General features: G+C 42.0%; 1 protein-coding gene across 1 annotated transcript in view; it reads right to left on the bottom strand.

Moving 5' to 3' along the window:
- Positions 1-1679: 1679 nt before the first annotated feature.
- Positions 1680-25999, bottom strand: part of REEP5 (receptor accessory protein 5) — a 36392-nt gene continuing 12072 nt past the window's right edge. The window contains exons 3-5 of the mRNA XM_032335538.1: positions 19181-19319; positions 9676-9844; positions 1680-4058 (exon numbers count right to left, since the gene is read on the bottom strand). Of these exons, the coding sequence (XP_032191429.1) occupies positions 4009-4058; positions 9676-9844; positions 19181-19319 (358 nt within the window). The 3' untranslated portion in view covers positions 1680-4008. The remainder of the gene's footprint in view (positions 4059-9675; positions 9845-19180; positions 19320-25999) is intronic.

Genomic DNA, 25999 nt, shown 5'->3' with positions numbered 1-25999 from the left:
CCCCACTCCAAAGATCCTCTTACTATCTCTGGAGGACAGACTGCCAGTCTTTCACTTGGAAGAGGATAAGGTATTCCTTTACCATTTCTTTATTTTTTTAAGTTTCTTCCCAACAGTAAGATTGCTCTTTGTAGTTATTTTGATATTGGGGGTGACTATAATGAAATCTCTATACCAGAGATGAGGTATGGTAGACAGAATAATGTGCACCCTCCTCCCCCCAAAAAAACCGTTATAAATATTACCTTACATGGCAAAAGGCCTTGCAGGTGTGATTAAGTATCTTCAGCTGGAGAAAGTGGCCTGTATTATCCAGGTGGACCCAACGTCATCAAAAGGAGCCTTCTAAAAGGGAAGCGAAGTAGGAATACTAAGGGGCCACAGGCCAACGAATGCAAGCAGCTTCCAGCTGAGAGAAGTAAGGAAAAGGATTCTTCCCTACAGCCTCCAGGAGAAATGCAGCCCTGCAGACCCGTTTGAATGTCTTATCTCCAGAACCGTAAGCTACTAAAATTTATACTGTTTTGGGCCATTACATTTGTGGCAGTGTGTTACAGCAGCATTAGGAAACACACACGTGGTGAACTAATGAGCCAAGACAAATTCTTTCCAGACGTTGGGATTCTTGATGCCGCTAGTAGTTTCTATGGGTTCTCAACCCCAGCTACATATATTAGAATCACCCTAGAGTTTTAAAAAGTGTACTGGTGGCCTGTAGATTAATGTCAGAATTTCTGGTAGTGGAGGCAGATAACCAGCATTTTTGGCAAGCTTCTCAGGTAATTGTAATATGCAGCCAGATCTAAAATCCAATGTATACTAAGTGTAAGGATAGCATTTACCTAACTTGATGGTTTTACCTCAAAGTGTGGTTCCTGGACCATCAGCATCACCTAGGAATTTACTGGAAATGCAATTTTTTCAGTCCCACCTCAGACCTGAATCAGACACTCTGGGGGATGGGACTAGCAATCTATTTTAACAGTCCTCTCCCCCCCAAAGAGAAAATCCAATAAACACTGAAGTCTGAAAACCAGCAATCTAAGCAAAGAACCTCCTTATTGCTCTTAGTCCTTTATGACACTTGTGTTATACAGGGATTTTATAAACTAATATTGTAGTAAAGAGCCAGAAAAACGTTTAATTAAGGTCATTCTCAAATATGTTTACTTTCCTACTGCACTACATAGAACTTAGTATCTGACGGCTAAGGATGTGAACTCTTACTCCAGACACCGTGATTCTAGGTAAACAGACATGTAAAAGCAGATGTAGAAGATACAGCGGATCAAAACACAGCCTCCAGAAGCAGGTATTCTTAATAAAATTCTCACATTCTCCTTCCTTGGTCTCTTAAGTACTGAGTAATTTGTAGGTACATACAAATACACTTAGAGGCAACCACCTTTTCTGAGACTATGTGTAACACGATATGCGGTAGAAAGCAGTTTAGGTTTCCTTTCGACCTAATTACTGCTAGAAACTTTGCATGATCGGTATGTTCTCCTTCTGGAGTCCTTCCTCAACAGGTCATGGCCGCCAGGGTAAAACCTCAGGCCAGGTGAGGAATGCGGTCATAAACAGCCATGTTTCAGGTTCATTTACCTGGATTTACTTCAGACTTCACTTAAATGATCCTAGATTTGTTTAAAGTCCCAGAAAATAAAATGAAACAACAGTTTAATGAGATAACGGAAGTTTATTTACATCCATTTCCATTTAATATATCACATCTTCAGGATGGGCAGCAACCTATTTGAAAGCTATGCTCATTCTCTTCAGGCTGTGGGTAGAAGCTTCTCCCCAGAGCGGCAGTAACTCCTGGTCTGAAAGCTTTCAAGTAGGGGAAGAATGTGGAGATTCAGACTTTACTTTCCCCAAAACACCATCTACCAATAAATGCTTATCTTCTAGCTAGAAACAGGCTCAATCAGTTTCCAAACATTCTAGCCATGGCAATGTGTTCTTTGGGAAATCTAAACTGGGACAGGATTGCTCAACTCATTCATTAACTTCTCCGGTCATTAATATGTACACCCTGATTGCCAAAAATAGTAACTTAAATTTCTTACAGAATGCACTATAGGGAAAAGCCAGAAAGACAAAGAAAAATTGCATTCACAATATATTTTCTTACTGTAGTAGTTTTTACCTGGTATCAACCTGTAAGAAGTTATGAGCAGGAGTAACATTTGTATTTCCCCAACTTGCATGATAAATGTTTTGTATACTCAAAGTTACATATTCTGTATGACAGAAGTTGCTGATTTTCATTCTTCTGCCACCAAGAGAATTGTAATTTCTAAAGGGAAAGGGATTTGAATATTCCTAGAGGTTTTTGGTTTTTTTTAAATCTAAGGCTTGATTTTTCTCCCAATAACCATTAGTTTCTTACTTTTCTGAAAGTTTTTCTTTTCTTAAAGGTAAGTTTAATAAAATGCCTTATGATTACCATGGTTTTGCCAGGAAGAATAAATACCCTAATCTATATTATAATATTTAGGTGATAGTGTCCCTAATTTTTGATGTCTTTGATATATTTTACATCAAGAGATTTCATTACGGTCTTACCTGTTATCCAAAATAGAACTAATCCTCTCTTTTTGCCTTAAAGGGTATTTTACAGGCTGGATATTTAAACTTATTCATTTTGTTACACTCAGTTTTGTTTCAGTCAGTGTAATCTAATTCAGAAGGATCCTAGCAGTATCGTTGGTGTGAAGCTCCGGTTTTTCTCATCCAGACAAGTTGTCCAGGTTCCTATAAGCTGGCTGATCAAGCTGGAAATCTTTAGTTTTAACTTTTTGTTCTATACTTAAACTACATAGTTATCTGCAATTTATCAAAACGAAGTGTAAAGATGAAAGCATTCAAATGGACCACAAATGATTCTGACTTGTAAACTGGGGAGGCCTCTAGCGTTGGACCTGAAAGGCCAGAGAAAGAAGGTGAAGGCAGTTGGACTTCACTGCTAACTGGACAACAGGCTCTATCATCCTTCATTCTCCCAGAACTGCTCTCAGAGCCTGGTGTCATTAGCACGTAACTGCTCATGATACAAACAAGAACATACATGTAATCAAAGGTGGGCAAGTCTAGGGATTCTTTAAACTGGTTTAAAAAAAGACTAGGTAAAAAAACAAGACTTAACCAACATGTTACTCAGCTCTGAAGGAGAAACCAGGGATGGTTTCCATTACGGCATCTTAAAAACAGACAAATCTAAAGCCCATAAAAAGATTTTTTGAAAGGCCACAAGACACTATTACTAGTTCTACAGGGAGTTGGGAGCTGTGTATTCTGGTGTGTGGGTACCTTTCCCCCATTTATCACTAAAGTGACTGCTAAACACAGCTCTTCTGGTGTTCAGCTGCTGCAGTGTTCGAACAACCTGGCCAGGCCCCAGTCAACTTCACTGATCACTTAACTATTCATTGGAAATATCGGTCATTTGCCTTAATTTTCTGAAGACTTACTTAACAAATCACACCAGCACACCGGAGCCTTTAGCTTTTGGCAGGTACTCCCCGTGAGCATTATACCTGTCACAATCAGACAGAAACATTTCCCTACATATATGTTATGCACAAATACATTAAAAACATTTAATACAAAATTGTACATTACATGAAGTAGAACCTTAAAGATTATCCTAAAATGGAAGTACAGAGAAAATGCATGCAGAGAGGGCCTGTTGAAGCACAAAGCCAATGGGATATATAATTTCAAGTTTGTATTTCCTGCAGAATGGTAACCTATCTTTTTCTACCCAGAGGCAAAATATATTTTCCAAAAATGTGGACACTGACCATTGCATTAAAGATAAGTGCTCCCTATGTATGTAGACAACAAAAGCAAAAAAAAAGAAAAAAAACATTCCTTTTTTTAATATATCAAAAATGTTTCCAAGGCAACATTATTAAATGATTATACCACAGTCCCTAATGTAACACCAAGCGCTAACAGGAAGATACAGCGAGGGCAGAAACGTTTCATCCAGTCAGTGGTTTAGGTGCTCTTCTTTTCTTCACCTAGTAAATTCACCGCTGCCTTCTTGGCTATGAGGAGGAAAGAAAATTGTGTCAAGGCAACTTGCAGTACAGGCTCTGTGCCAACTGTAGTGACTAGTTGGCCACTTGCGTGACTCCCACAGAGACAACAGCACACTGAGGTTTGCAGCCGGGCTAAGAGTTTCCAGGAGATGGACGCGAGACCTCTTCAGAGCACAGACCCTGAGTACTCCGGCAAAGCTCTTCAGGGTCCTCTGGCCCAGCCCCCTTGTGGTAGTAGTGTCATCTAAGCCATCTGCCCCCTTTGAAGGAGCACAAGAAGCAGAGATTCCTGATGTGTTCAGGCCTTCCCCTGTACAACCACCAAATTCTCATTTGCGTCTGGAAGCTCACCTGTATAAGTGGACTATGTCCCACTCTGACAACAACTAGGTCGTCTATCCCACGGTGACAAAAAAATCAGAGAAAGTCCTCCCTCCCACAACCCAGAAATTACGGAATATTTATACACATTTATATTCTCTAAACTGTGCCGCCATTTCCCCATATGATGGGAAGAGTTTGCTGTAAGTGTTCCAGTTGGTGGCAAGATGCCACATTCATCAAGAAAATATTCTTTTATCTGTGGGAGACTAAACTCTCCTCTTCCTAATTACCATGTGACTTGGAACAAACTAAGAATTAGTGTGGTGTGTGTGATGGGAGCGGGGGATTCTGGAAGCCTCCAGAGCCTCCTGGGAGGATCTACAAATCTGTCTTTGACGGCGCCGGGAGTTCAGCAATGCCAGTCCAGCCCTGTTCACCAGCAGCCTGAAGGCTGTCCTCACTTCCTTAATTAAAGTCGCTGAACAGAGTTAACAAGAAATTGTAGCCTTTCTCTTAAGTAGCCCATTGTAAAAATTTACTAACTTGAGAATCTAGAAGTTGTGAGAAAAGTGTGGAATGTGTCAGCATGTTAAGTCCATCCTAATTCATTTTCATTCTTACACTCCTATTTAGGAATGGATCCTATCAAAGTAAAATTGGATTTTAGAGTATTGAGTTCTAAGACCAAGGGACTAAGAAATGTGAGTGAACTAGACAGAAGTGATGTCACAGGAGGCTGCTGGTTAGGCTCAGGGGAGGAACAGAAAGGAATCTCTTAAAAAGAAACTGGCAATCCCCACGTGGGAGGACACGAAGGCTACAGGTCAATAAACACTTAAAACTGTAGGAAAATGAATGCAAGTAGACTGGAGCAGTGGGCCCAGCAGTCTGGCAGAGAGCGAGGCGTGTGAGGGGGAGAAGCGAGAACATATACGTGCCCAGGACAGGAGAGCTGTCCTGGGGAACTCACCTGCCCTGGGGTCAGGCCAATTCTCAACCCCCACTTTCTAATTACTATAGAGTTCTCAAAACAAGAACAGTAATTCTATGTCCCTTGCCACTTTTCTCCAACTTCTAAAACCCTTCCTGTGCCCTCTGGAATTTAAGAACCAATGAAGCATCAGCAAACCTCCTCTATCTCCATCCAACTGTCCGAATGTTTCTTTTGCCTTCTTGCTTTTACAGAAATCTGGCTGTCCCAAGGACACTGCTTTTCTCAAGTGGGGGCTGGTTGGTTGTTTTGAGTGCAGTTTAATTAACATACAGTGTATTGTTAGTTTCAGAGGGAGAATTTAGAGATTCCTCAGTTGCCTACAACACCCAGTGCTCATTCCATCACGTGCCCTTAATGCCCATCACCGAGTTACCCCACCACGGTGGTGACTTGTTTTTTTCTTCCTTCCTTGACACTAGTACAGGTGGTTCTGGAGGGTTGGGTAGGCAGTCTCAGTTCTTCACCGCCACGTCCAGAATCTGATGTCATCAGATTGTATCTGCCACCAGGCTTTCTCTTCCCAATCCCCTCCGACCCTTGGGCTATGCTGCCTCATTTCTTGAAGATTTTAGCTCCAAAGTTAGTATCACTCTCTCACACCACTCTTATTTTAATTATTGGTGATTTCTGTATTCTTCCAATATTGTGGCCTCCCAGCTACCCCCTCCAATAACCTTTCATTCCATCGTACAGACCCCAGCCTCTCTATCTACCCCGGCACTCACTCCATGACCCTTATCACTTCCGGTGACCACAGTCCCTCTGCAGTCTCAGAGTCAAGCATCCCACTGGCCCCCACCACTTCCACCCTTTGAGGCTCACACCCTCTGCTATCCGGATTCAGAGTTCTCCCCACCACCTGCTTTTAAACCCATCGGTCCTACCCCCTCTTCTCCACTGTTCCACACTCCCTTTGTGTCCTCCTGTCCCTCCTCGGACAGTTTAAGTGCAACTGTCAGACACTAACCACTCCGTGGTCCCACTCGCACTTCACAGTTTCTGACGCAGCCCTCCACTGAGTTCTGCAGCTGCACCCATGCAGCAGAATGTGGCTGAAGAACACCTCAGCAAGCCAGCCTCACTAAATTCCTGAACACAAATCTCCAGTGAGCCGCTAATCCTCCTGGCAGCCCCGTGACACCGCCCTGGTCTGCCCACTCTCCCACCGCCTGGGCCGTCCGGCCCATGCTCATGAGGTCCTTGTCGCCAGCAGCTGAGGGGAGCAGCTGCTAGACAGAGCTGACGGCCCACAGAAACGAACTGTTGTTACCTGACCCCGTCCGAGGCAATGATTTCATATCGTCTCTTCCTGTCCCTTCCTCTCTGCTGACCTTTCCTGCTCTTTTTCTGAGAAAGGTGGAGCAGTCAGGGGGTGATTTCTGTAAGCTCCCACCACCACATAAACTCCCCTGCCAGCATCTCTACTCCAGTGAGAAACCGATGTATCCCTGGGAACGCCAACTCCCTCGGCCACTCTGGAGAGCAGGAAGAAGGTTTCTCAAAAAGTTAGCAACAGAGCGAGCCAGCAAGTGAACTAGTAGGTGTTTACCCAAAGGGTACAAAAACACAGATTCGAAGGGGCATGTGCACCCCAATGTTTACAGCAGCACTGTCAAGGATAGCCAAAGTATGAGAGAGCTCGAATGTCCACGAAGAGATGAATGAACAAGGAAGATGGGTGTGTGTCTATATATATCTAAGTGAAATAAATCAGAGAAAGACAAGCACCATATGATCTCATTCACATGGAACTGAAGAAGGAAAACAGATGAACATATGGGGGGAAAGGAAAAAAAGGAGGGAGGGAAACAAACCCTAAGAGACTCTTAATGACAGAGAACAAACAAAGGGTTCCGGGAAGGAGGTGGGGGGCTGGGTAGGTGGGCGACGGTTATTCAGGAGGGCGCTTGTGATGAGCACCGGGTGTTGTATGTAAGTGAGGAATTCTACCCCAGAAACCAACACTGCACTGTATGTTAACTATCCCAAATTTGAATAAAATAAATAAATCATAAACTGTTGTGCCCCTGTGACCAATCCTGTTTGGAACCTAGATCCTAGTTCCTCTGGTCTAATTAAGGTCGGAGCTCCAACAGTTTTCCCCTCACTTGTATCAGTTTTTTGGTTCTCTCCTGGATCATTCCAACTAATCTTCAAACATATGTAGTTCCTGCTACTTTAAGAAGAAAAATACAGGGCGCCTGGGTGGCTCAGTGGGTTAAGCCGCTGCCTTCGGCTCAGGTCATGATCTCAGGGTCCTGGGATCGAGGCCCGCATCGGGCTCTCTGCTCAGAAGGGAGCCTGCTTCCCTCTCTCTCTCTCTGCCTGCCTCTCCATCTACTTGTGATTTCTCTCTGTCAAATAAATAAATAAAATCTTTAAAAAAAAAAAAAGAAGAAAAATACACCCTCAGGACCCTAGTTCCTCCTCCCAGCTGGCAGTCCCATGCTTCACCTTTTTCAGGAAATTTCCCAAGTCTCGCCTCTTTTCTCAGCTTTGCCTCCCATCTCTCACATCCATTCCGATCAGGATTTCAGTCTCACCACTTCACCAACTGTTTTGTCAGAATCACTAGCGCCTTCCTCCCTGCAGAGCCTGACAGCCTGTTTTCAGTTGTACCTTACTTGACCTGTCTGCAGCATGTGACACAACGGACCCCTCCCTCCTCTTGGAAACACTGTCTTCACTTGGCCCCGAGGACAGCAGTCACATGGCTTTCCTGCTGCCACAACTGGCCACTCACTACCGTGTCCACTGCTTCTCATTTCCCCAATCTCCAAACATTGGGGACCCCCGGCTCAGTCTTAAACCTCATCTTTTCTAACTATATTCACTCCCCTTGTGATCTCATCTCGTCTCTTGTCCAGAACTGACTTCCTTGTTTTCCCCTCTAAACCGGATGCATCTAGTCTTCCCCAGCTCAGCAGCAATTCTATCCTTCCATCTCTTCTGGCTGAAAGGCTTGGCTTCATGCATGACTCCTCTCTCCTACTCCACGTCTGATCCCTAAGCAAATCCTAGTGGTTCCCCCTTCAGAATACACCAAGACTCCAATGACTTCCAGCCTCCTACTGCTACTACCACCACCCAAGCCACTGTCGTCCTCTCCACGTGGATCACTGCAAGCCCCTTATGACTGGTCTCCTGATTTCCTCCCTGTCCCCCTTCAGTCTTTTTTTTTTTTTTTTTTTTTTTTTTGATAGAGAGATCACAAGTAGGCAGAGAGGCAGGCAGAGAGAGAGGGAAGCAGGCTCCCCACTGAGCAGAGAGCCCCATGCCCGATGCGGGACTTGATCCTAGGACACTGAGATCATGACCTGAGCCGAAGGCAGAGGCTTAACCCACTGAGCCAGCCAGGTGCCCTAGTCTCTTCTTAATACAGTGGCCAAAGAGATCCTGGGAAAGCACAGGAGGGATCATGTTCTCTGCTCAAAGTTCCCCAACAGCACCTGTCTCACAAGGTTAAAGCCAAAGCCTCTACAGAAGCCTATGAGGCCGTCTGTAATCGGTCTTCCTCCAGACTCCACTCCCCAACCTCTCTGACCTTACTTACTCCTTCTTCTCTTGCCTGGTTCACTCCCTTCCAACCACACCGCTCCCACCTCCGCTTTGCACATGCAGTTTTCTCTGTGCAGCGAATCCTTCCCCATGGTTTCCTTCAAGTCTGATCCAGGATGGCCTTCTGGTGAGGATTCCTTAAATCGTTCTATTTAAAATTAGTAACTTCCCTTCAGCCCCCAGAACTCCCTATCGATCTATCTATCTGCTTTATTTTTCTCTAGATCATCAGCTGACTGTATCCTGTAACTTTAAAATCTTATTGTATCTCTCAACAAGAGTGGGGGCTTCACAAGTTCAAGGAGTATGGTCTGTGGTTCACTGGCTCCTCCCCAGAGCTACAAGCACGCTTGGCACATACTAAGCACCTCAATAAATAAATGTTGAATAAATGAATCAGAAGGCGTGAAAGGGCATTCTCTGGACCTATTATAAAAGCGTATTAAACAGTTCAACCTGAGATGAATTAAAGAGATTATACCTGTATATAAATACAGATGATTCTCTAAAATCTCTGCCCAGCACAGGAAAGTCATTTTTTCCTAATATGCTGACCAAACAGTGCCTTAAATGCAGCAGGGTAGAAGAATCTTGGGAAAAGCAAAGGGCAACAGGCAAAGTGTTGGTCAAGAGATCACAGAGCTGCTCTAGCATTTAGCTGAGGAAAGCTTACAGGAGAGGAGGAGAAGCAGCTTGTTATTTGGGCCCAGGACACCCTAGGTCCTCCCACCTGCCCCTGAGTCTTACCTTCTTTAGTGATGGTATCTACAGTCTCTTTGGCTTTGTCCTTCAAGTCATTCACCATAGTGTCCACCTGGGACTCATGCTTCAGGAAGATAGGTTGAATGACGCGCTTGTAGAGCAGTTCGGCCCCGTTGGAAGGGCTCGGGGCCATGCACCACAACAGGAAGCCACACTGCACAGGAAGACAGACAGCATGGTAAGCATGGTAATGGGACAGGCAGCAGGCATCCTGACCACACACACTGCCACCATTGCTCTGCGGATGGCCCTGCATCAGCTATGTTCTCCAACAGCATTTCCAGTATTTTCTTTCTTTTTTTTTTTTTTGTTTTTGTTTAAGATTTTATTTATTTATTTGACCGAGAGAGAGATCACAAGTAGGCAGAGAGGCAGGCAGAGAGAGGTGGGGGGGGGAGCGGGCTCCCCGCTGAGCAGAGAGCCCGATTCGGGGCTTGATCCCAGGACCCTGAGATCATGACCTGAGCGGAAGGCAGAGGCTTAACCCACTGAGTCACCCCGGCGGCCCTCCAGTATTTTCTGTAGGCTACAAGTGTGTTTTTCTTAGATGGAAAAAACACCTGACAAATAACCTAGTAAGGAAAAGCTGAGACTGAAAAAAGGGGAATACACACCATGTGCTAAAGCTTAACTTCTGTCCTAACTTGAATCACTTTTTAGTTTATAGCTGCAAGAAGTTTTATTAATCATAACTCTTAAAAATCAGAAGAACACAGTATTTACCTGCATGAGTAAAGAAAGCTCTGTCTAGATAAGCCTCATACCTACAAGGTTTGTTCTCACTGGCTTACCCCAGTAGGTCTGTCACATTTATTCATCTGTTATAGACAAAATACCCTGGCCATGTTTTGAATTCTTCCCTTAGCAGAATCTCAGTTTTTGGTAGTTTTTGCCTTCCCGGAATCTTTACAGTCAGCTCTCCATCATCTTCCCCTTTGAATGTAGGTATCATTCCTAACGCTTTCTTTTGGCATTGAAATAAAGTAAAATAATTATCTTTCCTAACTCTACTTCACCATTGGGATAAAAAATGGACAAGAATTATGTCCAAACTCTCTCTCTCACACACACACACACACACGAATTATGCCCTAAAAACTTAAAAAGCAAAAACTGTCATGTTCTATTTATGTCCAAGAAAGTTTTACTGTTTGTTCAAATGACAACTACTCAGCACTTTAAGTTGTCCCAGAAGCTTATTCTTGTCAAGATACCAAGCAAAAAAGGGGATCTGCACAGTGACATGCTCATTTCCCTAGAAAGTTAAATAAACAACCTACTGGATTCTCTCAATTTAAAAGGTTCTAACTGTATTGTGTTCCACACAGCCCAGGTGATATAAAAAAACAGAAGGCACTTCTTGAGATTCCCAATCTGTCCATTTTACAACTTCTTAAAGAAAAAAATCTCCCACTTCTTATGCTATTAAATTAAACTCTAGGGGTGTCTGGGTGGCTCAGTGGGTTCAAGCCTCTGCCTTGCTCAGGTCATGATCCCAGCCCTGAATCGGGCTCTCTGCTCAGCAGGGAGCCTGATTCCCTTCCTCTCTCTCTCTCTGCCTGCCTCTCTGCCTACTTGTGATCACTCTCTGTCAAATAAATAAATAAAATCTTGAAAAAAAAATAATTAAACTCTATACCCTTACTCCTTCTTATTCCAATCCAAAGAATGTATTCAAATAATCAAGAAGCTACAATGCTTTTCTTTCTTTCCTTTTTTTTTAAAGATTTTATTTATTTATTTATTTGACAGAGAGAAATCACAAGTAGTCGGAGAGGCAGGCAGAGAGAGAGAGAGGGAAGCAGGCTCCCTGCTGAGCAGAGAGCCCGATGCGGGACTCGATCCCAGGACCCTGAGATCATGACCTGAGCCGAAGGCAGCGGCTTAACCCACTGAGCCACCCAGGCGCCCTACAATGCTTTTCTAAGATAGTCTTTTAAGTCTGCTCTGGAGATGCAAAACTGGTAAGGGGCTAATACCAATAACAGAGAACTTGAGCTTAAAATGCACATATTCGTGCCCAAGAGCTCGCTCCACCCAAGAACCATGTTGGCGCTGAGAAATTTCTCTTGAATTTTGGGCTTCTATTATGCTCAGAATACAAAACGAAACACAAGTTCTCAAAAGATGACTCTCTAGATTATCTGAACTACAGAACTCTGGAAAAATAGTATTCATGAATCAGAGTTTGTTACAGGCACAGGAGAGCAGGGGTCCAAGCTTTCAAAAGACAGGGGCTATCAGACTGGGTTACAAACAAATTACAGTACGAGCTATATGCTTCTTATAAGAAACACACTTAAGACAAAGCCAACTAGGAACACTAAATGAAAGAGTGAAAAGAGGTATATCAAATACCAACTCTCAAAACAGCTCATTTAGTAATATTAACAGTAACTAAACATTATTTAAGGCAAAATAAGTAAATCATGATAAAGAAGGAAAACAATTTGCCAAGAAGATTCACACAAACCTACATATCTTTGAAAATACAAATCATATACAGTTTTATATCTATGTGTGTAATTATAGAATTGTCTAGTTATGTAATTTTTGTTTTTATAATTTTATAATTACATAATTATAGATAGCTTCCAAATATAGCTTTGAATTATGTACATTAAAAAGTCAGAATTATGGGTGCCTGGGTGGCTCAGTGGGTTGAAGCCTCTGCCTTTGGCTCAGGTCATGATCTCAGGGTCCTGGGATCGAGCCCCACATCGGGCTCTCTGCTCAGCGCGGAACCTGCTCCCCCCCCCCGCCCCGCCTGCCTCTCTGCCTACGTGTGATCCCTCTCTCTGTGTCAAATAAATAAATAAAATCTTTTTTTAAAAAGTCAGAATTATATACATAAATGGAGAAAATCCATAATCACAGATTTTTAACACTTCCACCAGGAACTGATATATGAAACAAACTAGAAACTAATTAAGAACAAGGAACACAAAAATAAAAATCTTCATCTAGAGGTATACAGACTTCTCCAACCAACAAACTGATTTTAAGGCAATTACATATTACAGATATAGAGATTAAACGAGCGGGCTCAGAGAAACTGGATTCTAATCCTGGTTCTGCCACTTACTAGTAAGTAACTCACTTTGCCTCAATTGCTTAAGTCTGTACAGACTTTATACTATAAATAGGTGTTAACTGAAATTAAAGAAAAAATGTACCTCATATATATTTTGTAAGAAAGTAAGCAACATCTGGACCATCCAGGATAGCTGGGGCTTTGTCTCTGTCCCAAGAAAACTGTCTTCTACCAACAGCCATGGAACAGTAACAGCCTAAGTGATTAGCTTTAAATAGGGTAATTATAATCAAATCCCAAAACCAACATGTACCTTTTTTAAAAGAAGATTTTGGGGTGCCTGGATGGCTCAGTGGGTTAAGCCTCTACTTTCGGCTCACGTCATGATCTCAGGGTTCTGGGATCAAGCCCCGCATCTGCTCAGCGGGGAGCCTGCTTCCCCCTCTCTCTCTGCCTGCCTGTGATCTGTCAAATAAATATAATCTTAAAAAAAAAAAAAAAAAAGAGTATGTGGAGTATTCAAAGAGATGTGCCATGGACCACTGCATATGAGGCAATAATTTCTTACCAACTATGTTAACTGGAGAGCTAGAAGTGTTGAGTATTTGTTACTTATACAGGGGTATTTTGCTGTGTTTTACTAGTATTTGGGAAGCCAGTATGGAGTTTTTGATTTATACATCTTAACTTTTACCATTTAAAAATGCAGTAAATAGTCTCCTGGCTGGTATTCCTACGCAGAAGATCTAATTTTCAGGAATGAATTACTGATGAAGAGACAGATGCCCGTATTATAAGCACATCAGGGTCAAGGGGAAGTGGAAATGACTCACTGGATTAGGAATCAGTTGGTATCTATTTTATTTTACTTCATTTGATGACTTGAGGTAAAGTCATAAACAACATAAGAGTCAGTTTTCTCTTCTGTGGGATTTCAGTAAAGTCACAAATTAATGTCCTTAAAGAAAGTACTCAAGACAGCAATAGTATTCCCAAGTCCTACACTCCTTATTGGTGTTGAAATCTCTGCGGTATTATCTGCCCATGTAGACATCAACCCCTCAGTAATCCAGAAACGCTCATTCAATTCATCTTTTCTGGATGAATTAAGGCAAGACTACCACAGAACCAGAGGTAAGCGTCTGTATTTTTATACCTCTCCAACATGATGAGGCATTCCCTGGTCTGCTCAGGTCTTTCCAGTACCCTTCAGCTATTGTCTTGGGACAGCAAAATAATTACTGCTCTCTACCCACATCATTAGCATTTTCCAGTTTTCAAATGGAAGAGCTTTCTTGTATTAAAAAATAAAGTTAATTACTGTTCAACTCTCATGGTGATATTCAAGCACCAGCTTTTCTAACTCCCTTTTCTTAATCTACATAATTACTCTAGAGCCCAGGAGTACTCTGAACTACACAGATCCGACCATTCTTTTATTATTTTCTTAAAGATATGACTGACTGACTGATTGATTGACTGATTGGAGACAGAGAGGAGCAGAGGGAGAGGAACAAGCAGACTCCCTGCTCAGCGCAGAGCCTGACATGTCTCTCCATCCAATGACCCTGAGATCATGACCTGAGCTGAAATCAAGAGTCAGATGCCCCTCCCCCATCATCTTTTTATTTTTTGTTTATTATTATTTTTTTAATCAAGCTGCCCTCAAAGTGCCAACAGACCAGGCGATGCTCTCACTCCCGAGAGCCAGCCAAAGCCCACTCTTACTGCAGTTCAAACAGCATGTACTACTTTAACTGACACCTGGCAAGATGAGCAGTAACGGACTAACTCCTTAAGTTCGGATTACAGCCGACCAGATAATTCTGTCCGCGGTTCTAACGTTGTCACCATCCAGTTTTCTCCTAGAAGCCACATCTCTAAAACAGGGATCTGCTTTATATACAGTTTGGGACCAGGCTGGCCAGAATTAAGTGAATGTCAAAAGCCACAAAAAAAAAAAGAAAAGAAATATTAAATGCATCCTTACTTAGGTCTCTTTTCTCATCCATACATCACCATGTAATTATAGCAACGGCATATGGTCTATGCTAGTCCTTAAAAGGGAGTGTTTTCGGGGCGCCTGGGTGGCTTAGTCAGGTAAGTGTCTGCCTTTGGCTCAGGTCATAATCCCAGGGTGCTGGGATCGAGCCCCATGTCAGGCTCTCTGCTCAGTGGGAAGTCGGCTTCTCCTCTCCCTCTGCCCCACTCCTCTGCTTGTGTGCTCTCCTTCTCTCAAATAAATAAAACCTATAAATTTAAAAAAAAAAAAGGGGGAGGAGGTATTTTCCTACCCACTCTGCAATTCAGAGGCTTTTTCTCAGTCTGTTCTCTGAAGTCACTCAGAATATGCACTGCTTTGGGGAGAATGCATTTTGATTGACAGCATAATCAATTTTTAATCATCTCAAGTATATTATCTATTTGGAACGTGCAGTAAATTCTCTCACTTTCACTGATGACTACTAAGGGAGGCACATTTGTTTTACCATTAGGGAAGAAATTTTGCTACAAAGCCATTTTTGTAATGGACTTCAAAACCAAATATAAATGATTTAGTGATTATGTCTTATATTTGGGATCCTCTCTTTACTTCATGTGACCTCCATTAGCAGAGGTGACCAGGAGCTGCCTTGTTCACGTTCTGGAAGTCTGAGGTCAGCTCCCGGTATGAGTAGTTCTGCTGACAGGACACTCTCCACTGCAGCAACCAGGTGGACCCAAGGCAAAAGCCAAGTTTCTTTCCTTAGAGCTTGCACTGTGATGGCACTACCATTAGACGGCTCTTATGAAGGACTTCAAAACTGTTTCTAGTTTAAAATATATGACATCCAAATGACATCATAAAAATATTGCTATAAATGCTACAAGTCTTTGAATAACATAAACACACAGAAAATCCAGCAGTCTTTGAAATCTTAAACCTTACCACAGGCTTAAAAAAAATCTGTCTTGAAAGGAAAATTCTTCAGCTATCTCACAAGGCATTCGGTAGTCCCGTCACTCAAAATTAAGAAATTACAGGTGCCTAGATGACTCAGTTGCTTAAACATTTGCCTTTGGCTCAGGTCACGATCCTGGGGTCCTGGGTATGAGCCCCGTCAGGTTCCCTGCTTAGGGGGCGGTCTGCTTCTCCCTCTCCCTCTGCCCCTCCCCCTCCCCCTGCTCTCTCTCTTGCTCACTCTCTCTCTCAAATAAATAAAATCTTTAAGGAAAATAAAAATAAAAATGTAAAAATTTTAACTATTTAGCTTTTTGTTTTTGTTTTACCATAAATAGTGCCACCATTATATGTAATGTTCCACAATTTTTTATAATTAATGAATTATGCAAATTTCTATAGCTATGGATCATTTCTATAGGGGTGTACTGGTTTTTCCCACATTGTTTTTTTAAGTCTCTTTGTGTAACTGAAGTATAGTTGACAGACAGTGTTATCTTAGTTACAGGTGTACAACATAGTGATCCAACACTTACACAGAATATACAAGGCTCACTACAACTATAGTTACATTTGTCACCACAGTTATCAGTGTTATTGACTATATTCCCTATCTTGCAGTTTTCATCCCTGTAACTTTACTTTATAACTGGAATTCTGTACCTCTTAAGCTTCTCCACCTTCCTCCCGTCTGACACCACCAATTTGTTCTCTGTATTTATGTTTGTTTCTGGTTTTTGTTTATTTTGCTTTTAAAATTCTACATATAAGTGAAGTCACATATGGTATCTGTCTTTCTCTGACTTACTTCTCTTGGCATAATACACTCTAGGTCCAAACACGTCGCTGTGAATGGCAATATCTCTCTCTTTTTTAATGGCTGAGTAATATTCCATCGAGAGAGAGAGAGAGAGAGAGAGAGAGAGGAAATGTGTGTGTATATACACCTTTATCAATTCATTTATTGACAACACTTAAGCTGTTTCCACACTTTGGTTATTATAAATAATGCTGCAAAAAGATGGAAGCGCATATATATTTTTTTGAATTAGTGCTTTCATTTTCTTTGGGGAAATACCCAGTACTAGGTCATATGGTATAGAATTTTAATTTTGAGGAACCTCCTACCGTTTTCCATAATGGCTGCACCAGTTTATATTCTCACCACAAAACATAAAGGTTGTCTTATCTCCACATCCTCACCAACACTTGTCATTTCTTATCTTTTTGATACTAGGCATTCTGGCTGGTGTGAGGTGACATCTCACTGTGGTTTTGATTTGCATTTACTTGATGATTAATAATGTTGAAAAGACACATATTTTCATGTGTCTGTTGGCCATCTGTATGTCTTCTTTGGAAAAATGTCTATTCAAGTTTTCTGCCATTTTCTAATCAGATTGTTTGAGTTTCTGGTTTGCTTGTTTGTTTAGAGGTGTTGAATTCCTTATGTATTTTGGATATTAACCCCTTTGTAGGTATATCATTTGCAAATATCTCCTCCCATTTATCAGGTTGCCTTTTTGTTTTGTTCATGGTTTCCTATACTGTGCAAAAGCTTTTATTTTGATATAGTCCCAATAGCTTATTTTTTGGTTTTGTTTCCCTTGCCTGAGGAGACATATCTAGAAATAGTGGCTAAGTTCAATGTCAAAGACATTACTACCTCTATTTTCTTTCAAGGAGTTTTATGGTTTCAGGTCTTACATTTAGGTCTTTAACCCTTTCTGAGTTTTATTTTTGTATATGGTGTAAGAAAGTAGTCCAGTTTCATTCTTTTGATGTGTCTGTCCAGTTTTCCCAGAACCATTTATGGAAGAGACTATCTTTTTTCCAATTGTATACTCTCGCCTCCTTTGTCATAGTCAATTAATCATATAAGCATGGGTTTATTTCTGAGGATTCTATTCTGCTCCTTTGATCTGTGTGTCTATTGCTGTGCCAGTGCCCTACTATTTTGGTTACTATACCTTTGTAGTACAGTTTGGGATCTGGGACGTGATACTTCCAGCTCTGTTCTTCTTTCTCAAAACTACCTTGGCTATTCTGGGCCTTTTGTGGTTTCATACACATTTTAGGATTACTTGTTCTAGTTCTATGTAAAATGCTATCAGTATTTGATATGGAATGCACTGAATCTGTAGATTACTTTGAAATACATGTGTATGTGTGTGTGTGTGTGTATATATTTTTTTTCTGTTATTTATTCTTATTTATATTTATTCTGTTATTTATACCATATAGTGTGTTGTTTATTTCAACTGTTTTTCACATCTCATATTTTCCCTTGGCTCTTTCCTGTGTTTTCCGGTTTCTATTTCATATTGCTATATTTCTTCTGCTAGCAATCTATCTTAGAAGTCTCGGTTAGTTCTAATATTTCTACTGCTGACAGGATTTTGTACTTATCATGCTGTCTTTCTTTTGAAATGGTTATACTTTTCAAATATCTTATCAAATATTTTGGCCTGTAAGCTCATCTTCCTCTAGGAGTATCAGCTGCTCTGCTGGGCACTGGGATGGAGGAAAACCACATGCCAATGCATGCTGGTCCCAGTAAGCTGTGGGTAGGAAGCCCCAGGCAGCAGAGGAACCACAGTTCATCACTCTTCTCCTGCTCAACAGCCCCACAGGCCAAGGGAGCACCCTCTGCTCCACCAGTAGCCTGAGGAGATGCTCGTAAGCTGTAACATGCCGCTCAAGGGGGCAGAACAGGAGTGGACCAGGAAGAACCGCCCTGGCCACTTAGTTCCACTCATTTTCCTCAGCACCTCCATAGGGATAGGACTTCTATGCCCAAACCTCTGTTCTAGAAAAAAGTACAGGAGAACGTTTTTTATCTTGGAGGTACAGGAGCAAGACAAAATGTAAAAGTGACAAAGAAAAAGACTGGATGACAGTATTTAAGGCTTTCAATAAAATGTATACCCCATCTATTAGAAGATGTTAACTTTGTCACTCAGAATCAATACAGTTTCAACTTCCTCCTCCTCTTCCTCACATGGTGGTGACCGAGGTTGGTTCTCTACCAAACACAAGGTGTGGCAGGGTGGACCCCAGACTATGGCACCTGCCAATGTTCTCAAAATGACTTCCTCCAAGAGCCCGTTTCACATATTCCTCCAAACCTTACCCCGAATTAAGAAGTAAGAACTTTTTTCTTCTAGAAACAATGATTCCTGCACACCAGTGTGACCATCCAGTGTGAAGAGAGGATCTTGCTGAACTATCAGCAATACCTGGGTTACGGCACCATATTTCCATCTTTTATTATCAAGCCCATCTTGAATACACAATTGCTTTGGCTGTTTCCAAGACAGTATACAAAACAACTGAGCTGGGCCAATAGGTCTTCCTGTTTCTAAGGGGAGGCCAGACCACAGATGTTCAACATTCAAGCCTTTGTTCCTATGCCTGTGTATGGGTCCTGAGATGGAAGTGTATTTTAGTGGTAGGGCACAAAGCAAATCCATAGGTAGAAGGAAAAAAGAGCAGTTCAGGGAAAGCCAACATACCTTCAGCATGTAGTAGAAGGGCACCCATGACAGGAAGAGGTCAGAGAAGAATTCAGCAATGCTGAACACACCATACACTACCCAGTAGGTCAGCCACTGGGTATCATCTTCTTTGTTGGGACTCTCTATGGCTTTAATTCTGAAAGGCAATAAAAAGCACATGTGTCATGTAGGGAGACCTCAGTGAAACACTTTTAAACAGCAGATTCTGACAGCCGGCCCTCTAACACCAAGTAGGGAACTCAGGCAAATGCATGAACTACGCTACTGAGATAAGAACACAATATAAGGATAGGAAGCAGTGAGGAAACAGTAAGACAAGCCATCATAACTATTGGTCACCAGTCTTCTAGTCACCAGAAAAACCAACACTAGCTTTCCCCTGGACTTCCACCCTGCCTGTGCCTCCACCCAGGCACCAGGAGATACCACCAATGACTGGGAACGCCCCTGTGGCGTCCTGATGCCAGAGATACATCAAGAATTCTCTCACGGTGGGGCACCTGGCTGGCTCAGTTGGTAGAGCATGTGACTCTTGATCTTGGGGTTGTGAGTCTGGGCCCCATGTTGGGTACAGAGATTACTTAAATAAATAAAATTGTTTAAAAAAAGAAAAAAAGAGAGAGAGAGAATTCTTTCATGGTAACTTAGTTCTTATGTGCTTTTAATAACTGAGGTATATCATGGATAAATAGAAACTTCTGTAAAGAACTTCGGGAACACAGTTCAGATACAGCCGGAAGTCTGTAATATACTTTTAACAGACAGGTGAAAGCAAACATCATGGCTTCTGTTTGGTTCCGACTATCATATGTGAGCCTTGGACTGTGATCTCTCCTCCCCTTATCTTAATAGCCTGACTTTCTCAGTACCAACTACTGCTTAAACAAGTTTCATTCTGTAAATGAATGGAAATAAATTTAAAATCATTTTTTACTTCTGAATCACAGAAATCTCTTCCAGGCCTGGGAATCTCGTCATTCTAAGCCTGAATGCTACAGTTTTTTTTTATCCTACCCTGACGTACGTCTGGTTACTTATCATAACTGAGCTGAACTAAAATAGTAAACCAGAAAACGTATGACTCTTGTTAGCCTATGGGATGCGGTAACTATTGAAAATACTTGGTACACAGGTTCCCGAAAGAGACTGTTAGGTTGCTAAATCACGCTGATTTATTCACTAAGAAAGCCTCTGAACTGGTGAGAGGCCGCTGTGGGTATTATGTTTGTTTGTGTGCATGAGTGTTTTAAGAAAACAACTAAAGGGAGAAAGGTACAGCTGACTGAGATGAGCGCCAATGGCGTGAGGGAGAGAGAGGGAAAAGTGATGGCCGCTCTGAAAGTCAAGAGTGTTTCAGTTTACACAAAAGAATCATAAATTGAATTTAAGAAAGCTGCTTATAAAATAATAGCTTGTAACATGGGGACTATGTCCATGTTTTAGCTTTCCTCAGACAGAAGCTGGCAAATGTAATCGAGGGCCATAGACAGGGGCAGGCAAGCACATTAGCCCAAGAACTAACAACGGTATCCCCTTGACATGTAAGGTCATTTTCCTCCCCATTTCTATTTAAGTGGATCTTTTAAGTTATTATGTTGATAAAGATTTTTTTCTTATACATCACACCTGGGCAGAGGGAATGCGGAGGTATATTCACTTCTGGTCCTGGTCTGAGAAACAAAAGAGATCCATGACTAAGTAACCAAACATGATCCAGTCAACAAACATATCCACACATACACATGAACTAAAATAAATATTCCATGGAAACATTCTGGTATTTTCAATTCCACTCGTGTCATAATTTTTAAGAGGTTAGTCAAGATCCACAGATTCAAACAGAAAAGCCACCCGAACAGTTCAAGTTCAGTGCTTCAAGGAATAAAAAAGAAAAAAAAAAGGTTAGTCCTCTAACTTATGGACACTATGGATTCAAAAGCTTCCTTGTTAATACACTTGGAACACTTCGTAGTAACACTGGAAAGCAGGAAGAAAAGAGCTCGAAACTGAACACACAGGCTGACCAGGACTCTGTGGAAAACCAAGGCGGATGAAAGAAGACAGGACCAAGGGTCTTATTAAGCTAAAGATTTTTTTTAAGATTTTATTTATTATAAGATTTTATTTATTTATTTATTTATTTATGATTTTATTTATTTATTTTATTTGAGAAAGAGAGAGTATGCGTGAGTGGGAGGAGGGGCAGAGAGGGTGAGGGAGAAGCAGACTCCAGGCTAAGCAGGGAGCCCAATCTATGAATGCATCATGGCTTGACCCCAGAACCATGAGATCATTACCCAACCTGAAGACAGATGCTTAACCCACTGAGCCACCCAGGCACCACCAGAAAATGGCAGTTTTAAGCTCTTCTCTGGGGAGAGAACTAACCAGACTGGGGAGCTTCATCTTTTTGAGTCTCGGGTTCCACACCTATAGACAATTTCTTGTTCCTTCTTTCTTGTTGTGACTAAATGATGATGTTATGCCATGTAGACATTTTTAGAAATGAACCTTGTGCTATTTTAAATTAAAACAATAATTAAATGCTTCAATCATATGAGAAATTCTATTAAAAACCTCTTCAGCTGGGGCGCCTGGGTGGCTCAGTGGGTTAAGCCAATGCCTTCAGCTCAGGTCATGATCTCAGGGTCCTGGGATCGAGTCCCGCATCGGGCTCTCTGCTCGGCGGGGAGCCTGCTTCCCTCTCTTTCTCTGCCTGCCTCTCTGTCTACTTGTGATCTCTCTCTGTCAAATAAATAAATAAAATCTTTAAAAAAAATAAATTTAAAAAAAAAAAACCTCTTCAGCTTAAGGGTTCCCTAGGTAGCTCAGTTCAGTGTCTGCCTTCAGCTCAGGTCCCAATCCCGGGGTCCTGGGATCGAGCCCCACATCAGGCTCCCCGCTCAGCAGGGAATCTGCTTCTGCCATCTGTAGCTCTCCCTGTTAGTGCTCTGTCTCTATCTCAAATAAATAAATAAAACCTTTAAAAAAACAAAACAAAACAACTGCCATTTCCTGAATGCTGTTTACTTACAGACTTCCTCGTCCAGGTGAGTGGACTCAGGTGACTGATTACTCAGCAATGCACTCTCCTGCCTCATACACACACTATCACATTTCAAATGATGTAGCAGCTTCTCAGGCAGCACAGGGACCCAAAAATCTTAAGCAGGGCTCTATGCCTTTAAGTCATTTCCATTTTGGTCAACATGGCACAGCTGAAGACTGGGAGAGGTAGGAACCTAATGTTTTTCCCCAACATCATTTATCTGTAAGACTATCTTTTCCCCACTTCATATTCTTACCTCCTTTGTCATAGATGAATTGACCATATAAGCATGAGTTTATTTCTGGGCTTTCTATGCTGTTCCATTGATCTATGTGTCTTTGCAGCAGCACCATATTGTTCTACTACAGCTTTCTAACAGACCTTCAATCTGGGACTATGATACCTGCAGCTTTGTTCTTTCTCGAGATTGCATTTGCTATTCAGGGTCTTTTGTGACTCCATACAAATGTTAGGGTTATTTGTTCTAATCCTGTAAAAAGTGCTACTGGTGTTCTGATAGGGGTTATACTGAATCTGTAGACTGCTTTGAGTAATACGGACATTTTAACAATATTAGTTCTTCCAATCTGTGAGCGTGGTATGTCTTTCCATTTGTGTCCTCTTCATCAACGCCTCTTAGTTTTCAGAATACAGATTTTTCACATCCTTGGTTAAATTTTACCTAATAATTTTTAAATTTATAAAAGCCCTATGAAATGGGTATTTTTTAAAAAGACTTTATTTATTTATTTGAGGGAGAGAGAGAGCAAGCATGAGAGGGGAGTGTGTCAGAGGGAGAACCAGACTCCCCACCATACAGGGAACCCCATGCAGGACTTGATCCTGGGACTCCAAGATCAGGATCTGAGCCTAAGGCAGTTGCTTAACTGACTGAGCCACCCAGGTTCCCCCTATGAAACAGGTACTGTTACTTTCACTTTTGAGGGAAAGATTGAGGCTCAGGGAAGAAAAATAACATGTGCAGGGCTCGAAGCTACAAAGTAGCAGAGACTGGGGTGCCTGGGTGGCTCAGGGAGAGCCAGCAACTCTTGATCTCCAGGTCATGAGTTCAAGACCCATGCTGGGTAGACAGCTTACCTGAAAAGGAAGGAAGGAAAAAACAAGTAGCAGGGATTGGATTTATGCCCAAAATTAACTCCGACAAAGCTTGTGCCTATTTCACACTATTCCAGGCTGTTTTCCTAGTTAGAACAACTCACCACCAGGCAGTATAACACTTAGCAAAATGTCTGGTACCAAGTAGTTACTTAATCGTATTTGTTGCATTAATATAAATACAAAAAGGGTTCATAGTCTCCCTTTTGGAAGGGACCACAATGATCTAGTCTTCCGCTGAAGAAAACCAAGGCTCAGAAAGGGCAGACTGGGTCACAGAGGACAAACAGAAGGAAACATCAGTCTCAAGGTCCAGATCCTTGGAGAACCATTCCACTGTCCATCTTGCTTACCTGGGCGGAAGCCAGGCAGAGGTGAGAGGGGCAGGGAGGGCAGTTAGAAGCGAACAGGACAGTATTCTGAGTTGGTGCCCCAGTCCACTGTGTCTCAAACTTAGATGATGATCCATCTCCACCTGGAGAACTAATCAAACACATACAGGCCTAGGTTCTTTTCAGACTTAGCCTTCAGGTGATGGTGGGTAGGGCACAGGTATAAACTTGAAGACAGCTGTGGAGTGGATCCTAAGGCTGAGCCAAGTTTCAGAACAGCCAGTTCAAAGTTCAGTCTCGGCACCACCTCCCCGTCCTTTCTAGGAAAGAAAATCCAAGTGATGGACTTGGATCCAATCAGCTGTAGCCGAAGGGTAGGCTACCCCTTTCAGGCAATGAACGGGAGGCCAAAAGAGGAGAAAAGTTAGACAGGAAAGGCAAACTGAATCACATCTCTGCTACAATTAGGATGAGTCACTCTAAGACGATCTAGAACGCTCACCTGAACATTCTCAAATATGTAAAGGAATTCAAAATAGAAGCATCTCCTAACCAAAACTCTTGCTAAAATTTCAAGAACCCATCTAGAAGTACTGTATTTGTTTGGCTAGAATACTGACCTCCCCCAGGGCTTTTCAATCCCTAGCTAAACCCTAGACGAGCTCTGGAACTATCTCAAAAGAAACTGGCAGCAATTCCAACCACTCCCCGCCATGGGCCTGGGTCACTGGCTCAGATACTCTCTAATTTCCCTTGCCCACAGTGAGGTATATTAGCTGCACCACGGACACTGAGCCCGGTTTCAGAATGACTCCTTGGGGGACACATTCACAAAGGACAGACAGTCTGGTCTTAGACTGCTCTGTGTGGACTTTTACTGCCATATTCTTACTACTGATCCAACGCCTGGCCAATTGGGCTCAGTGCTGTGGACTCTCTGTTCTCTCTCTCATCCACCCCTACCCTGTTCCAGGAGCAGGGTGTGGCCTACTTGGAGCAGGAGGCAAAAATGAAATGAGGCCCGGGTAAGCAGCAGAGACACAGCTTGGGTGCTGAAGGTGACCGTCAATACCACCTATGGGAGTGGCTTGCGGTTCTAAAAATTCACACAGCAGAATTAGGAACTGTTGAATGTTGAGTTGGTAGCTGTCTTACAGATAAACTGTTCCTCTTCTATATTTTATAGACCAAAATATGAAGTTCAAATGAATTTCAACTGAAAATAAAATATTATAGGGGTGCCAAGGTGACTCAGTCAGTTGAGCGTCTGTCTTGAGCTCAAATCATGATCCTGAAGTCCTGGGATCGAGTCCCACATGGGGCTCCCTGCTCAGTGGGGAGCGCCTGCTTCTCCTTCTCCCCCTGCTTGCACCTCTCTCTGTCAAATAAATAAATAAATCTATAAAAAGAAAAGATTATAGAAGCATGTGTCCACACAGTTTTTAAAGACAGCATGAAACTGTCCTTATGTCCTTATGAAACTACATAAATACATGTTGTTATATCCACACAATGAAATATATTCTGAAGCCTTTAAAAAGGATATTAACAGAGAAAGATGTACAAGATACTGGGCTAAATGTAGATTACTAACTTTGTGTTTGGAAAAAAAAAAAAAAGGCAGATATATATCTGTGTGTGTTTACAGACCAAGAATGGGGTCCAGAAATACATACTTCAAATTGGGTAAAGTTAATACTGGGCATTAGGATTGCAGAATTTCATTTTGAGGTCTTTTTGTAATGAGCCTGTACTATTTTTTATAACAAGAGGAAGGAAAAAGTTTTCCACGTGGGGAATAAAAAATGAACACCAGACTTTCTACAACTACTTCCTCCTATGAGACTAACTCTCTCTCTAGGGCTTTGTTAAACACTGAAGTGAACATCAGGCACACTCATTTAATGTCTCTCCTGAGGAAACAGCTCCTGGGTCTCTTACAAACAAACTTCTCGAACAATGATCGGACACACACTGCTGTGTTTCAGAGCATTAAAAGGCTTTCAATACACACGTAAACACAGAAAGAGAAAAACTGACAGCCCATCACATGGAATGGACTCATTCTAATTTTCTATTTAAACAAAGCAGTATCAAAAAAATTATTAATTACTGTGGAACAGCCAGGCTTTTTCCTTCCTTTCTTCCCAGTGCTCATCTGGCTTTGCATCATTTCACCACCCTCGGCTTTCACCTTGTAATCTGGTTCTACCACTTACTAGGCACATGACCTTGAGCAAGTTATTCTGGGCCTTAGTGTCCTCATTTCTCAAGCAGGAATGATAAACTTTTATCATGTTGTCGTGAAGATTAAATTAA

The sequence above is a fragment of the Mustela erminea genome, chromosome 3 (assembly GCF_009829155.1).
Source record: "Mustela erminea isolate mMusErm1 chromosome 3, mMusErm1.Pri, whole genome shotgun sequence".
NCBI classification, from domain to species: domain Eukaryota; kingdom Metazoa; phylum Chordata; class Mammalia; order Carnivora; family Mustelidae; genus Mustela; species Mustela erminea.
The sequence above is the reverse complement of the archived record's forward strand: the minus strand, read 5'-3'. Positions and strand labels throughout refer to the sequence as shown.